The following is a 16,426-nucleotide window of genomic DNA, read 5'->3' as shown; positions in this document are numbered from 1 at the left end:
TATTTAAGGCAGAGATTGATAGGTATCTGAGTAGCCAGGGCATCAAAGGTTTTGGTGAGAAGGCGGGGGAGTGGAACTAAATAGGAGAATGGATCAGCTCATGATAAAATGGCGGAGCAGACTCGATGGGCCGAATGGCCTACTTCTGCTTCTTTATCTTGTGGTCTTGTGGACACTGGTGCTAAGCTGTATGGGTCCTAATGTCCTTCCCGTGGACAACATCGGTGGCGTGGAGAGGGGAGACTTGCAGCATGGGCAACTGCTGGTCTTCCATACAACCTTGCCCAGGCCTGCGCCCTGGAAACCTTCCAAGGCACAAATCCATGGTCTCAAGAGACGAACGGATGCCTATATAATCGATAAAGAGCATCCTGATGTGTGCACCTTTGCTGTCCAGATGTTCCAGGGTTGAGGTGGCATCTGCTGAGGACCTGTTATGACGATAGGCAAATTGGAGCGGATCCAAGTCGCTCCCCAGGCAGGAGTTGATAAGTTCCATCACCAACCCCTCAAAACACTTCATCACTGTGGATGTTAAGTGCTACTGGACGATGGTCAATGAGGCAGCTCACCATCTTCTTGGGCACGGGTATAACTGAAGCCTGCTCGAAGCAGGTGGGAAACTCAGACTGCCGAGGTGAGAGGTTAAAGATCTCAGTGGACACACCAGCCGGTTGACCAGCTCAGGTCTTTAGTACTCGGCCAGGTACCCCGTCTGGGCCGGATGCTATCCGGGGGTTCGCCCCCGAAGGCTGCTTGCACAGCGGAGACTGAAGTTGCAGGGTCATCGGGGGCTGTGGGAGTTCACGGTGTTTCGACAGTCAAAGGTGAAAAGCGAAGACATTGAGCTCATCTGGAAGCAAAGCCCTGTTGTCGCCCGCGTCGCTCGGTTTAACTTGATACGAGGTGACGGCATTTAATCCTTGCCAAAACTGTCGAGTATCCTTCGTTGTTTCAAGTCTGGTCCAGAATTGCCGCTTCTTCGGTGAGATGGGGTTTTTGGAGATCGTACCCGGATCTCCTGTGACTTTCTTGGTCGCCAGACCTGAACGTCTCTGATCCGGCCCTCAGCAGAGTGCCGACCTCATGGTTTATCCAAGGCTTCTGCTTGGGTGAAGACTGAATGATTTTGTGTGGACAGACTCATCTACAACTGTTTTAATAAAGTCCGTGACAACCATGGTGTCTTCTTCCAGACCCGCAGATGAGTGTTTGAACGCAGACCAGTCCACGGACTCTAAGCAATCCTACAGCCACTCGTCCGCCTCCCGCGACCACCTCTTTGTTGTAATTGGTTACATAGCGAAAATGGACAGCTATATGGACAGGAAAGGAATGGAGGGTTATGGGCTGAGCGCAGGTCGGTGGGACTAGGTGAGAGTAAGGGTTCGGCACGGACTAGAAGGGCCGAGGTGGCCTGTTTCCGTGCTGTAATTGTTATATAATCTCTGGAGCTTTGCTCTTTACTCTCTGTCTGTATGGGGTGTCAGGGAGGGGTATCACCTCTGGTGGGGGAACATGTCGCGTCCTTTTCAGGGCGGTTAGTCCACCTTTGGTCCCCACCTGGCACTCAGCTCTCACCTGTGGCTCCCCGGAACTGTTTGCATGTGACAGCGGCCACACCCCGGGCAACGGCTTCGACAAGCTGGCTAAACCAGGTGAGGGTAGCCGACGGGTCTCAAACCCTCGGTGTGATAAGGAGTTGTCTATCCCGGCATGTGAAGACAGACTCCGGCGGATTGAACAGGTGAGACCAATGGAAGGTCCAGCGGTCAAGAAGGCGGTCTCTGCAAGTGTCGTGGAACGTGTAGAGCAGGACAAGACGTAGAAGACGTCCTGGTCATCCACTGCGCCTAGTCCCATCTCCAGCCGTCACGACTCTGTCTTGCCACTGGATCCAGATGGGAATTGGGAAGAGAGAGTGAGGCTGACGCTGCGCAACTCTCCCTCACTTAACTCCAAATCACGGGCTAGTCTCGACACCATCATAATGGTGTCGGGGTCCTCATCGATGTCGACGATGGACGAACAACAACAGTATGCAGGGAGGAGAAAGGCAGCCCAGTGATCAGATTTACTGAAATGCAGTCTGGGTTTGCAACGGCAGGGATTCCGTATCTCAGTACAGTATTACGGTGGTCTAGTTTGTCGGGACCTCTGGTGCTGCAGGCTAAATGCTGATGGTAATTAGGTAGGGATTTCTTCAGACAAGCTTGCTTGAAGTCCCTGACTGTGATATGAAACGCGTCGGAGTGGGCAGTTTGTCTGGAGACTTCATCATGCAGTATCTCAAGCGATCAGGATTATGGAGAATTACGGCATTTGACTGCTGGGTCGGGGTACACGAGTTCGACAAAACCACCACCGAGAGTTTATCATGAAACACACACCTCCAACCTTATGCCCTTTCCGAATCAGCAGACGGGAGCCCCTTACTGCAGTGAAAACAGAACGTGTTTCTAATGGCCAGCGGGACACGTAGCGTCCGTGGAGGAACGTTTCGGATCGAGGAGCCACCTTCATTGGGTTTCTCTCCATGCATGCCCTGCACCTTCACCTCCGATTTCCAGTGCTTAGATAATCCTTAACGGAATGCCCTGGACCGACTGTATGACTTCGTCGTAACGCCCGGGACGGAATCTCACCGCGACGCTGCGAATGGGTAGGATCTCGCCGGGATACCCCGAATATGGCGGGGTGGATCGGACCGGGATACCCGAATATGGCGGGGTGGATCGGACCGGGATACCCCGAATGGGCGGGATCTCGCCGGGATACCCCGAACGGGACGCTCTGTCATGTCCAGACCAAACCACATTAATTCCCAGAATAAACTCCTACCGTAGTCACAGTTTGCAAAACAATCTTTACACCGCACCATGCAACATGTAACAATAAGCAACGAATTGACCAACTGATATTACAACTTATGTTATTGTAAAAGGCGATGCACGGGAACCCGTTACCGTAGTACCCGGTGTAGAGCGGTGAAGCCCCGCCCCCCGGGTGACGGAGGGACGGTCTGTGCGCAGGCGCACTGCTGCCGGGTCGGGATGGGCGGCCGGAGCCTGGTGATGAGCGCCTGGGCGCTGGTGGCCCTGGGCGCCGGCGGTGCGTGCTGGATGCTGGTGGGCCCGAGCGAGAAGCGCCACCAGGACATCGCCAAGGTAGTCTTTACCGGGGATGGTGGCGGTGGCAGGGGGCTGAAGGCGGAAGGTTGAGTGGGTGAAAGTGTGGGGCGGCTTCTCAGCTCACTCGGTGGCGGACGGAACGCGGGGCGTTCTGGGAGATGTAGTCTTTCCCCCCCACCCGAGCGACCTATAGCCGGGTGTTCCGCGAGGCATTCTGGGAGATGTAGTCAACGGAATTCTGCAGCTGCTGGAAATTCAAGCAACACACATCAAAGTTGCTGGTGAATGCAGCAGGTCAGGCAGCATCTGTAGGAAGAGGTACAGTCGACGTTTCAGGCCGAGACCCTTCGTCAGGACTAACTGAAGGAAGAGTGAGTAAGAGATTTGAAAGTGGGAGGGGGAGGGGGAGATCCAAAATGATAGGAGAAGACAGGAGGGGGAGGGATGGAGCCAAGAGCTGGACAGGTGACAGGCAAAGGAGACATGAGAGGATCATGGGACAGGAGGTCCGGGAAGAAGGAAAAGGGGGGGGGATCCAGAGGATGGGCAAGAGGTATATTCAGAGGGACAGAGGGAGAAAAAGGAGAGTGAGAGAAAGAATGTGTGTATGTAAATAAATAACAGATGGGATACGAGGGGCAGGTGGGGCCTCAGCGGAAGTTAGAGAAGTCGATGTTCATGCCATCAGGTTGGAGGCTACCCAGACGGAATATAAGGTGTTGTTCCTCCAACCTGAGTGTAGCTTCATCTTTACAGTAGAGGAGGCCGTGGATAGACATGTCAGAATGGGAATGGGATGTGGAATTAAAATGTGTGGCCACTGGGAGATCCTGCTTTCTCTGGCAGACAGAGCGTAGATGTTCAGCAAAGCAGCCTCCCAGTCTGCGTCAGGTCTCGCCAATATATAAAAGGCCACATCGGCAGCACCGGACGCAGTATATCACCCCTGTCGACTCACAGGTGAAGTGTTGCCTCACCTGGAAGGACTGTTTGGGGCCCTGAATGGTGATAAGGGAGGAAGTGTAAGGGCATGTGTAGCACTTGTTCCGCTTACACGGATAAGTGCCAGGAGGGAGATCAGTGGGGAGGGATGGGGACGAATGGACAAGGGAGTTGCGTAGGGAGTGATCCCTGCGGAATGCGGGGGGGTGGGAGGGAAAGATGTGCTTAGTGGTGGGATCCCGTTGGAGGTGGCGGAAGTTACGGAGAATAATATGTTGGACCCGGAGGCTGGTGGGGTGGTAGGTGAGGACCAGGGGAACCCTATTCCTAGTGGGGTGGCGGGAGGATGGAGTGAGAGCAGGTGTACGTGAAATGGGGGAGATGCGTTTAAGAGCAGAGTTGATAGTGGAGGAAGGGAAGCCCCTTTCTTTAAAAAAGGAGGACATCTCCCTCGTCCTAGAATGAAAAGCCTCATCCTGAGAGCAGATGCGGTGGAGATGGAGGAATTGCGAGAAGGGACCCTCCAACCTGATGGCATGAACATCTAACTTACGCTAATGCCCCACCTCCCCCTCGTACCCCATCTGTTACTTATTTTTATACACATTCTTTCTCTCACTCTCCTTTTTCTCCCTTTGTCCCTCTGAATATACCCCTTGCCCATCCTTTGGGTCCCCCCTCCCCCGTCTTTCTTCCCGGACCTCCTGTCCCATGATCCTCTGGTATCCCTTTTGCCTGTCACCTGTCCAGCTCTTGGCTCCATCCCTCCCTCTCCTGTCTTCTCCTATTATTTTGGATCTCCCCCTCCCCCTTTCAAATTCCTTACTAGCTCTTCCTTCAGTTAGTCCTGACGAAGGGTCTCGGCCGGAAACATCGACTGTACCTCTTCCTAGAGATGCTGCCTGGCCTGCTGCATTCACCAGCAACTTTTATGTGTGTCTCTAGGAAGAGGTACAGTCGACGTTTCAGGCCGAGACCCTTTGATGTGTGTTGCTGGGAGATGTAGTGTTTTGTTTCCTTCCTGAAAGACCCAAAGCTACATGATCCGCAGGGCATTCTGGGAAATGTAGTGGCTGGGCCAACCCCACCGCCAGGTGATCCCATCATCACATGCTCCCACCACCTGACCTGCCCATCACGTGATCCAGCTGCCACCATTCCCAGTCTCCAGTCCCATTTCCCACCACCCCCAATCTGACTCCCACCCACCTCAGCAAATTCCTCAGTCTAACCCTCCCCCATCCCAACGGTCCCCTCAATTTAATCCCCACTCATTCTGAACAGCCCACTCCGACCAACCTCCCTCAACTAACCCCATTCCACACCTCCTCACTCCTCACCAGGCCAACATCCTTGTCACACTCCTGTCCTCAAGTTGGATTTGGCCACGATACGGCGTGGGAGCACAGCTGTTAGTTCACAGTGACGCACAGCATCAACGACCAAGATTCAGATGAACTTATCGAAACATTGGGTGGTGGTGTGGAGATATGTCTCGACCGAAGGAGGTCTTCCCTCCGCTAGCCTGCAGCTCACCCTTGGGCATGGTGTGGCTGCTGCTGATCAACCCCCCCAGGGTCATGTGAAGCCCACGGGAGCTGGTGGTGGATGGTCGTATGACCACTGATGCCAGGCAGACAATCTCTGAAGAGTATCAATAATGGCTGGGGTCACCCATCTGGTAAAGACACTGCCCAGGAGAAGGCAATGGCAAACCATTTCTGTAGAACAATCTTGCAAGAGCGACTATGGTCTTGAGACTGTGATCACCCACGACTTCCGAGGCGGTACAGAATGATGCAGGTGATGTGAGAGGGAAGCATTAGATTGATGTTAGAGTAGGTTAAAAAGTTAGCACAGTATTGTGGGCTGAAGGGCCTGTACTGTGCTGTACTGGGCTACATTCAATTGCTTTACATGCTCGGACCGTGGTGGAGATGTGGTCGGTGTAGAAGGTTGTCGAAGGCTACAACGGGACATTGACTGGACACAGGGCCGGGCTGAGAAGTGGCAGATACAGTTCAGCTGAGGAAGTGTGAAGTGATTCACCATGGAAGTTTCAGCCTGAGGGCAGAGTACAGGGTTAATGACAGGATTCTTAGCAATGTGGAGGAACAGAGGGGTCTTGAGATCCACGTCCATAGATCCCTCAAAAGTTGGCGCACAAGTTGATAGGGTGGTTGACAAGGCGTTTGGTGTGTTGGCCTTCATTAGTTGGGGGATTGAGTTCCAGACCCGTGTGGTAATGTTACAGCTCTATAAAACCCTGGTCAGACCACACTGGGAGTATTGTGTTCCGTTCTGGTCGCTCCATTATAGGAAGGATGAGGAAGCTTTAGAGAGGGTGCAGAGGAGATTCAGCAGGATTTCCATAGTTTGCGCAATGAAGAGAGATTGAGGGAGTGGTTTTACTGGCATTGAGGGCGATTCTTACCGCATCTCATGACAGAGATGAGTTAAACCCAATGTGTTGTCCCTCTCCACAGCACCTCCCGGAACTGAACCGGGCCCAGTGGGAGGACAGCAGGTCCAGGAACGCCGTGGCAATGGAGGCCATCAGGAGGTCCGCGGAGACACAGAGGAACGTGGCTTTGGTCAAGGAATGGAAGAAGGTATTTCAGTCGGACCCCCTACCCGGGGAGCCGGAGAAGGGAGCCAACGATCGGAAATGACGTTGGGGAACGGACGAGGCAATGGTGGCCACAAGGGGGCAGGACAGCACTAAAGCAAGGCCTTTGGTCCAGCTCATCCTCGCTGAATGGACTGTGAGCTGTGTCTGGGAAACCAGTCAGATGAAGTGTAGATATTAAACTTTTCTCTGTATGTGATTAAACCTGGTGAACTTTTTGATATTAATCTTTGTGGTCTCACCTGTCACCTCCCAGAGTCTCACTTCATCCCCTTCTCCCCCACCCACCCACCTTCCCCCTCACCTGGTCTCACCTGTCACCTCCCAGTGTCTCACTCATCCCTCCTCTCCCCCACCCACCCACCTTCCCCCTCACCTGGTCTCACCTGTCACCTCCCAGTGTCTCATTTCATCCCCCCTCTCCCCCACCCACCCACCTTCCCCCTCACCTGGTCTCACCTGTCACCTCCCAGTGTCTCACTTCATCCCCCCTCTCCCCCACCCACCCACCTTCCCCCTCACCTGGTCTCACCCATCACCTCCCAGTGTCTCACTTCATCCCCCTCTCCCCCACCCACCCACCTTCCCCCTCACCTGGTCTCACCTATCACCTCCCAGTGTCTCACTTCATCCCCCCCTCTCCCCCACCCACCCACCTTCCCCCTCACCTGGTCTCACCTATCACCTCCCAGTGTCTTATTTCATCCCCCCTCTCCCCCACCCACCCACATTCCCCCTCACCTGGTCTCACCAATCACCTCCCAGTGTCTCACTTCATTCCCCCCTCTCCCCCCCCCCACCCACCTTCCCCCTCACCTGGTCTCACCTATCACCTCCCAGTGTCTCACTTCATCCCCCCTCTCCCCCACCCACCTTCCCCCTCACCTGGTCTCTCCCATCACCTCCCAGTGTCTCACTTCATCCCCCTCTCCCCCACCCACCCACCTTCCCCCTCACCTGGTCTCACCTGTCACCTGCCAGTGTCTCACTTCATCCCCTCTCTCCCCCACCCACCCACCTTCCCCCTCACCTGGTCTCACCTATCACCCCCCCAGTGTCTCACTTCATCCCCCCTCTCCCCCACCCACCCACCTTCCCCCTCACCTGGTCTCACCTGTCACCTCCCAGTGTCTCACTTCATCCCCCCTCTCCCCCACCCACCCACCTTCCCCCTCACCTGGTCTCACCCATCACCTCCCAGTGTCTCACTTCATCCCCCTCTCCCCCACCCACCCACCTTCCCCCTCACCTGGTCTCACCCATCACCTCCCAGTGTCTCACTTCATCCCCCCCTCTCCCCCACCCACCCACCTTCCCCCTCACCTGGTCTCTCCCATCATCTCCAAGTGTCTCACTTCATCCCCCCTCTCCCCCCCCCTCCACCTTCTTATTCTGGCTTCTTCGCCGTTCCTCTCTCGTCGTGATGAAGGGTCTCGGCCTGGAGCATCAACTGTTTATTTGCATCCAGTCATGCTGCCCGGCCTGCTGAGATCCTCCAGCGTAGTGTGTGTGTTGCTCTGGATTCCCAGCGTCCGCAGCGTCTCCTGTGTTTCTGAAGACGAGGTGCTGTTCCTGCTGCCTGATAGTGGCCTCATTGCTGCAGGGGAGGAGACCATGGACTGGCGTGTTGGAACGGGAAGTAGAATGAAAATGGACGGGTTTTACTTCCTGAACGAGATCCATTCTGAGATCTAAAGAGCTGTGCAAAAATACAGCAAACCAGGCCCGTCTAGTCCGTGCGAGAATGTGGAGCCATTTAATCTACCTCCTGCCATCGACTATAGCCCTCCATACACCAACTATTCACGTATCTATCCAAATTTGTCGTAGAAAGCAGCATCCATCGTCAGAGATCCCCACCACCCAGGACATGCTCTCTTCTCACTGCTGCCATCACGTAGAAAGTCCAGGAGCCTCAGGACTCGCACCACCAGGTTCAGGAACAGTTACTGCCCCTCGACCATCAGGCTTCTGGACAAAAGGGGATGACTCCACTCACTCCAACACTGAACTGTTCCCACAACTTATGGACTCTTCATCTCATGTTCTCGATATTTATTGCTTATTTATTTTTATCATTATTATTTCTTTCTTGTTGTATTTGCAGTCTGGTTGATTGTCCAGGTTGGTGTGGTCTTTCATTGTTGGTTGTTATTCTGTTATTGCATTTATTGAGTATTCCTGCAAGAAAAGGAATCTCGGGGTTGTGCAGGAGTACTTTGATAATCATTTTACAATGAACTTTGAACGTGTATATCGTTGATAATAAATTTCACTGTGATTTGGATGGATCATGAGGTAGGTTCATACAAGGCCAGCACAACATAATGGGCCGAAGGGCCTCCTCTGTTCTGTGTTCTGTATCATTGCCCATCGAACTGAATGAGTCCAGTTCCTTCCCTCTGCCACTGAATCCTCCAAGTGTGGACAAGGGCAGCTTGAAACCTACGCAATGCGATCAGAATCACCAGCACACGTCATGAATTTTGTTGTTTTGTGGCAGCAGTACAGTGCAATAGCTAGTAATAAAATAACAAGTACATTACTATAAGAAATATATATAAATTACATTAAGTAAGAGGTGCAAAAGAGAGTGAAAAAAAGGTTGTGTTCATGGGTTCAATGTCCATTCAGAAATGGGATGGCAGAGGGGAAGAAGCTGTTCCTGAATCGTTGGGTGTGTGCCTCCTCCCTGATGGTAACAAGGAGAACTCGGCATGTCCTGGGTGATGGGGGTCCTTAATGATGGACGCTGCCTTCTTTGAGGCATGGCCTTTTGAAGGTGTCCTCGATTCTGGGGAGGCTGGTGCCCATGATGGGGCTGGCTGAGTTTGCAACTTCCTGCGGCAATTCCCGATCCTGTGCTGTGGCCCCTCCGTACCGGACGGTGATGCAGGCAGTTAGGATGTGCTCCACGGTGCGTCTGCAGGAATTTGCAGGAGTCTTTGGTGGCACACCACGTCTCCTCAAGTTCCCGATGAAACATAGCTGCCGGTGTGCCTTCTTTGTAATTGCGTTGGGTCCAGGATTGATCCCCGGAGATGTTGATATCTGGGAACTTGAAACTGCTCACTCTTTCCACTGCTGATCCCTGAATGAGGACTGGTGTGTGTTCCCTCGTCTTATCCTTCCTGAAGTCCACAATCAATTTCCTGCTGTTAAGGTCGTTGTTGCGACACCACTTAACCAGCTGATCTGTCTCGCTCCTGTCTGCCTCCTTGTCACCATCTGAGATTCTGCCAAAAATAGTCGTGTTGTCAGCAACTTTACAGATGGAGCTTGAGACGTACTTATGGATTTCATCACAGTTTCCTGCTCTTCCTCTGCTCCCTGAAGACTTGAGAGCATTACGGGAATAATTCTGGAACATCAATTAATTGTCGACACTGTCGTCAATCACTTAACGTACTGCAACTTTGTGATCGGTTAATAGAAGTTCTCTGGCAGAAATTGGAATTTCATTTTGTTTATTCGGTTGTTTTCAGGGCTGTGAGGAGTTCAAAGTAAATTTATTATCAAAGTACACATATGTTACCATGTACGACACCGAGATTTCACCTCCCCCCCTCCTCTACCCACACTGCAATACTTTTTCCTCACCCTCCCCACAGCGTGCACTCCCTCCTCAAAGCCCGACCCCCCCCCGCAGTGTGGTGCTCTCTCTTCACTGCCCGCTCCCACAGGGTGACGCTCCCTCCCGCAGTTCGGGGGATTCGCCACTGGGTGGCAGCCTTGAGCCGGGTGTGACTGGCTGACTGCCCGCCGTGCAGCAAGTCCCGAGACCAGACTGACCGGAAGGAAGGTCCCGCTGTTGGCCGACCGACCACCTCCCGGGACCGGGCGCCCAAAGCCGGGGGCTGAAACGCAACCAGAACAGTCCCTTCGAGAGGAGCTGCAATCCCTGGCACTTAATTTTGCCGATGTACCGAAGGAAGTGTGAAGAGACGCTTTAATTTGCAGGCGACCCACTCGGATAACTTTATTGCCGCAGTATGTCGGGGCAGAACGAGGAGAAACGATAACAGAATGCGGAATGAAGTGTTACGGAGAGAGGGCGGCACCTTACTGCGCCAGTGACCCGGGTTCAAATCCCGCCGCTGCCTGTAAGGAGTCTGTACGTTCTCCCTGTGACCACGTGGGTTTCCTCCGGGTGCTCCGGTTTCCTCCCACAGTCTGAAGCCGCACCATTTAGGGTTAGTACGTTGTGGGCATGCTCGGTTGGCGTCGCATTTCCCTCGGACTGTGTGGCTCGTTGATGCAAACGATGCATTTCCAGTATGTTTCGATGTGCACACGGCTAACAAGATGATCTTTTAATCTCAGTGCAGGCAGACAGGTGCAAAGCCAAAACGAGTTAGTCTGTGAGGTCCACAGGCCCCTCGGTTAGTTCTAAGGGTTGATGGCTTATATAAAAAAAAAGTTGGGAACACCCACTCTAGAGTTTACAGAAAATGCTGAGCGGCAGTTCTGTGGGTGAAAACGCCTTGTTGATGAGAGAGGTCAGAGGAGAATGGCCAGACTGGTTCAAGCTGACAGGAGGGCGACAGTAACTCAAATAACCACCCGTTACAACAGTGGTGTGCAGAACAGCATCTCTGAACACACAGCACGTCAAATGATGGAAATGAACGGGCTACAGCAGCAGCAGGAGACCACACTCCTGTACCTAATAAAGTGGCCACGGGGTGTGAACCGACTCGGGAAGGGGCAATACTGGACCTTTTCTTAGGAAACACTCTCAGGCCACCCAGGCCATGCTCCCTTCTCACCGCTGCCATCAGATAGAAGGTCCAGGAGCCTCAGGACTTGTACCACCAGGTTCGAGAACAGTTACTACCCTCCAACCATCAGGGGATAACCACACTCACTTGCCCATCCATTAAGACGTTCCCACAGCCAAAGATCTCACTTTAAGGACTCTTTATCTCATGTTCTCGTTGTTTATTGCTATTTATTAATATTTCCATTTGCACAGTTTGTTGTCTTCTGCACTCTGGTTGATCTTTCATTGATCCTGTTTACAGTTACTATTCTATAGATTTGCTGAGTGTGCCCACAGGAAAATGGATCTCGGGGTCGTATGTGGTGACTGTATGTACTTTGATAATTAAATTTACCTGGAACTTTGAACTTTTGAACTTTGCGTGTGGTGGGCTGACTAACTGAAGTGGCAGTTGGGTTCAGCGAGAATCCTATGAGTTTTAAAATAGCTCTGGATAAAGGTAGAACAGGTCCACGAGGCCTAGAGCGGAACTGGGACAGATCCATCCGTGAGGGCGTTGGACAGGACCCAGCTGGGGTTGACTGGGTGACTCTATTTAAAGGAAAAGCTGGAAGCTGGTGGGGGGGGGGTAGGGTGGTTGTTCAGGGAGTAAAAGGAGTTCAGGGCCACCAAGTTCCTGTTGGGTGATGGGCCAGCCTACCAAGTTTATGGAAGCCAGGCTAACGAGATATTGTGGCTCTGATCAGGAAGGAGTAGGAATTGTATGGCGCATTCAGGCAGCCGGGTACAAATGGCTCCCTCGACGAATATGACAAGTCTAAGACCAGACTTAAGCGAGAAATCAGGAGAACAAAACGGAGCATGAAATGGATTTGGCAGGCGAGGTTAGAGATAATCCCAGGTGGTTGTTCGATTATATTAACAGTAAAGCGGTGACGGGGGAGCGACTAGGTGTCATGCTTCAGACTGATCAGCAGGGGGCGCAGCAGCTCTTCAGGCTCTGACATTCCTCTGCCTGATAATTAGATGATTATTTTTGCCTATGTCTTGTTTTAGTTATAGTGCACTGGTGCTGTGTTTAACTTCCCTCTGTTTTGTATGTCCTGGCTCAGCTTTGAGCATCTGTGGGCTTCCCCCCTCTTCCTTGGCCTCCTGTCCCATGATCGTCTCATATCCCCTTTGCCAATCACCTGTCCAGCTCTTGGCTCCATCCCTCCCCCTCCTGTCTTCTCCTATCATTTTGGATCTCCCCCTCCCCCTCGCACTTCCAAATCTCTTACTAGCTCTTCCTTCAGTTAGTCCTGACGAAGGGTCTCGGCCCGAAACGTCGACTGTACCTCTTCCTAGAGATGCTGCCTGGCCTGCTGCGTTCACCAACAACTTTTATGTGTGTTGCTTGAAATTCCAGCATCTGCAGATTTCCTTATGTTTCAGCTTTGAGTTTACCTACTGTGTGTGTGTGTGTGTGTGTGTGTGTGTGTGGTGATTCTTAAGTTCCCAACAAACCAATCCTCAGAATCAAGTTTAATATCAGTGGCACATGTCGTGAAATTTGTGAACTTAGCAGCAGCAGTACAATGCAATACATAATAATAGAAAAAAAAAGTGAATTACAGTGAATAGATTAAATTGTTAAGATAAGTAGTGCAAAAACAGAAATAAAAAGTGGTGAGGTAGTGTTCACGGGTTTAATCTCCATTCAGAAATCGGACGGCGGAGGGGAAGAAGCTGTTCCTGAATCGCTGAGTGTGTGTCTTCAGGCTCCTGTACCTTCTCCTTGATGGTAGCAATGAGAAGAGAGCATGTCCTGGGTGGTGGGGGTCCTTAATAATGGACACTGCCTTTCTGAGGCATCGCTCCTTGAAGATGTCCTGGATACTCCGGAGGCTGGTGCCCATGATGGAGCTGACTGAGTTTACAACTCTCTGCCGTTTACTCTCGATCCTGTGCAGTAGCCTCTCCCACCAGCAGATGGTGATGCAGCCAGTCAGAATGCTCTCCACGGTATGTCTATAGATGTTTTTGAGTGTCTTAGGTGAAAAGCCAAACCTTCTCAAACTCCTAATGAGATATAGCCGCTGCCGTACCATCCTATAGCTGCGTCGATACGCTGAGACCAGGTCAGATCCTCAGAGCTACTGAAACTTAGGAATCTGAATCTCCACCTCTGATCCCTCTGTGAGGACTGGTGTGTGTTCCCTTGTCTTACCCTTCCTGAAGCCTACGATCAGCTCTTTGGTCTTACTGACACTGAGTGCAAGGTTGTTTCTGTGACAGCACTCGACTAGCTGGTATATCTCTCGAAAACATTCTTTGTTGAACTCTGTCCTTGTCGCTGGTCTCCTCTGTGCTTGCACCCAGCCGGTCTACGTCTCTCCCGATGATCGGCAGGTTAATGATACTGAACTGAACTTCACCAGACGTGGCCTGGTGCAACCCCTCCTGCTACACTTGGCCCTCTGAAAGACCGTCAGGAGCCACACGTGATGGCCATGAATTTTTATAGAGTCACAGATTCTCCTTGTTGCTTAACATAGAACGTAAAACAGTACAGCACAGTACAGGCCCTTCAGCCCACAATGTTGTGCTGGCCCTCAAACCCTGCCTCCCATATAATCCCCCACCTTAAATTCCTCCATATACCTGTCTAGTAGTCTCTTAAATTTCACTAGTGTATCTGCCTCCACCACTGACTCAGGCAGTGCATTCCACGCACCAACCACTCTCTGAGTAAAAAACCTTCCTCTAATATCCCCCTTGAACTTCCCACCCCTTACCTTAAAGCCATGTCCTCTTGTATTGAGCAGTGGTGCCCCGGGGAAGAGGCGCTGGCTATCCACTCTATCTATTCCTCTTAATATCTTGTACACCTCTATCATGTCTCCTCTCATCCTCCTTCTCTCCAAAGAGTAAAGCCCTAGCTCCCTTAATCTCTGATCATAATGCGTACTCTCTAAACCAGGCAGCATCCTGGTAAATCTCCTCTGTACCCTTTCCAATGCTTCCACATCCTTCCTATAGTGAGATGACCAGAACTGGACACAGTACTCCAAGTGTGGCCTAACCAGAGTTTTATAGAGCTGCATCATTACATCGCGACTCTTAAACTCTATCCCTCGATTTATGAAAGCTAACACCCCATAAGCTTTCTTAACTACCCTATCCACCTGTGAGGCAACTTTCAGGGATCTGTGGACATGTACCCCCAGATCCCTCTGCTCCTCCACACTACCAAGTATCCTGCCATTTACTTTGTACTCTGTCTTGGAGTTTATCCTTCCAAAGTGTACCACCTCACACTTCTCCGGGTTGAACTCCATCTGCCACTTCTCAGCCCACTTCTGCTTCCTATCAATGTCTCTGCAATCTTCGACAATCCTCGACATTATCCACAACACCACCAACCTTTGTGTCGTCTGCAACCTTGCCAACCCTCCCTTCTACCCCCACATCCAGGTCATTAATAAAAATCATGAAAAGTAGAGGTGGGCAGATCCCCAGGGCCTGACCAGGTGCTCCCCGCCCCCCCCAGACCTTATGGGAGACCAGGGAAGAAATCACAGAGGCCCTTGTAGAGCTAATTGATTCAGCACTGACCCCACTGGACAAGTTCCAGGAGACTAGAGGCTGATGCTATTCCATTGTTCAAGAATCAGAACAAGGGTAGGCCAGGGAACCACAGGCCAGTGAGCCTGGAGGGAATTCCGAGGGACGGGATTTAACATCACTTGGATAGTCGAGGCCTGGATTGGGGATAGTTAGCCTGGTTTTGTGAGCGGGATGTCATGTCTGACAAATCTTTTGGAGATTTTCAAAGAGGTAACTGATGAGATAGATGAAGGTGAGGTTGTGGACGTTGTTGATGTGAGGCCTTTGACGAGGTCCTGCATGGCAGGCTGATCTGAAAGGTTAGGTCACGTGGGTTCAGGGGGAGCTGGTGAGGTGGATTCAGAATTGGCTCGATGATCAGAAGCTGGGGCCTGTGACTACCACTACAGCTTTCAAACATGTCCTTCGGCCCATCTAGTCCGTGTCAGCTGGTCTGCCTCCTCCCATCTGCCTGCACTCCCATCAGACCCCCCCCCATACCCCTCCCGCCCAGTATGTGTGCAAACCTCTGAAATCGAGCTTGCATGCACCCATTTAGTGCTGGCAGCTCGTTCCACACTCTCACCACCCTCTGAGTGAAGAAGTTTCCCCTCATGTTCCCCTTTCACCTTTCACCCTTAGCCCCATGACCTCTAGTAGTAGTCCCACCCAACGTAAGTGGAAAAAACCCAGCTTGCATTTATCCTATCTATAACCCACATAATTTTGTCTACTCCTATCAAATCTCCCCTCAATCTTCTGCATTCTAGAAAATAATGTCCTACCCTATTCAATCTTCCCTTATAACTCAGGTTCTCCAGACCCGGCAACATCCTTGTAAATTTTCTCTGCACTCTTTCAATCTTATTTACATCTTTCCTGTAGGTTGGTGACCAAAACTGCACACAGTGCTCCAAATTAGGTCTCCCCAATGTCTTATAGAACTTCAGTATAACATCCCGACTCATTGGCTGTAGGCCAATGTGCCAAAAGCTTTCTTTACAACCCTATTTGTCTGTGATACCACTTTCAATGAATTATGGACCTGTATTCCCAGATCCCTTTGTTCTACCACACTCCTCAGTGCCCGACCGTTCTCTGTGTAAGACCCACCCTGGTTGGTCGTACTGAAGTGCATCTCCTCGCACTTGTCTGCATTAAATTCCATCTGACATTTTTCAGCCCATTTTTCAAGATCCCGCTGCAAGCTTCGATTGTCTTCCTCCCTGGCCACTACACCCCCGGTCTTGATGAGATTCACAAATTTGCTGACCCAGTTAACCACGTTATCATCCAGGTTATTGATATAGATGGCAAACAACAAATGACCCAGCACCGATTCCTGCAGCACCCCACTAGTCAGAGGCCTCCAGTCAGAGGGACAACAATTACCACCACTCTCTGTCTTCTCCC

The 16,426-nt window shown here is 51.7% G+C and overlaps 1 protein-coding gene across 1 annotated transcript; it reads left to right on the top strand.

Moving 5' to 3' along the window:
- The first annotated feature begins 3,036 nt into the window (after positions 1–3,036).
- On the top strand, positions 3,037–6,896 carry uqcc3 (ubiquinol-cytochrome c reductase complex assembly factor 3). Its single transcript, XM_072245484.1, has 2 exons — positions 3,037–3,167; positions 6,560–6,896. Exons 1-2 carry the CDS (start codon positions 3,054–3,056, stop codon positions 6,743–6,745), a joined length of 300 nt encoding a protein of 99 aa, XP_072101585.1. The 5' UTR covers positions 3,037–3,053; the 3' UTR covers positions 6,746–6,896.
- Positions 6,897–16,426: the final 9,530 nt, after the last annotated feature.

The sequence above is a fragment of the Mobula birostris genome, chromosome 28 (assembly GCF_030028105.1).
Source record: "Mobula birostris isolate sMobBir1 chromosome 28, sMobBir1.hap1, whole genome shotgun sequence".
Taxonomy (NCBI): Eukaryota; Metazoa; Chordata; class Chondrichthyes; order Myliobatiformes; family Myliobatidae; genus Mobula; species Mobula birostris.
This window is presented reverse-complemented; position numbering and strand designations above follow the sequence as displayed.

Excerpts from the sequence above, each read along its gene's own strand:
- uqcc3 (XM_072245484.1), top strand. The coding sequence starts at position 3,054 with ATGGGCGGCCGGAGCCTGGTGATGAGCGCCTGGGCGCTGGTGGCCCTG. Across the intron at positions 3,168-6,559 it reads GCCACCAGGACATCGCCAAG|CACCTCCCGGAACTGAACCG; the intron begins GTAGTCTTTACC and ends CCCTCTCCACAG.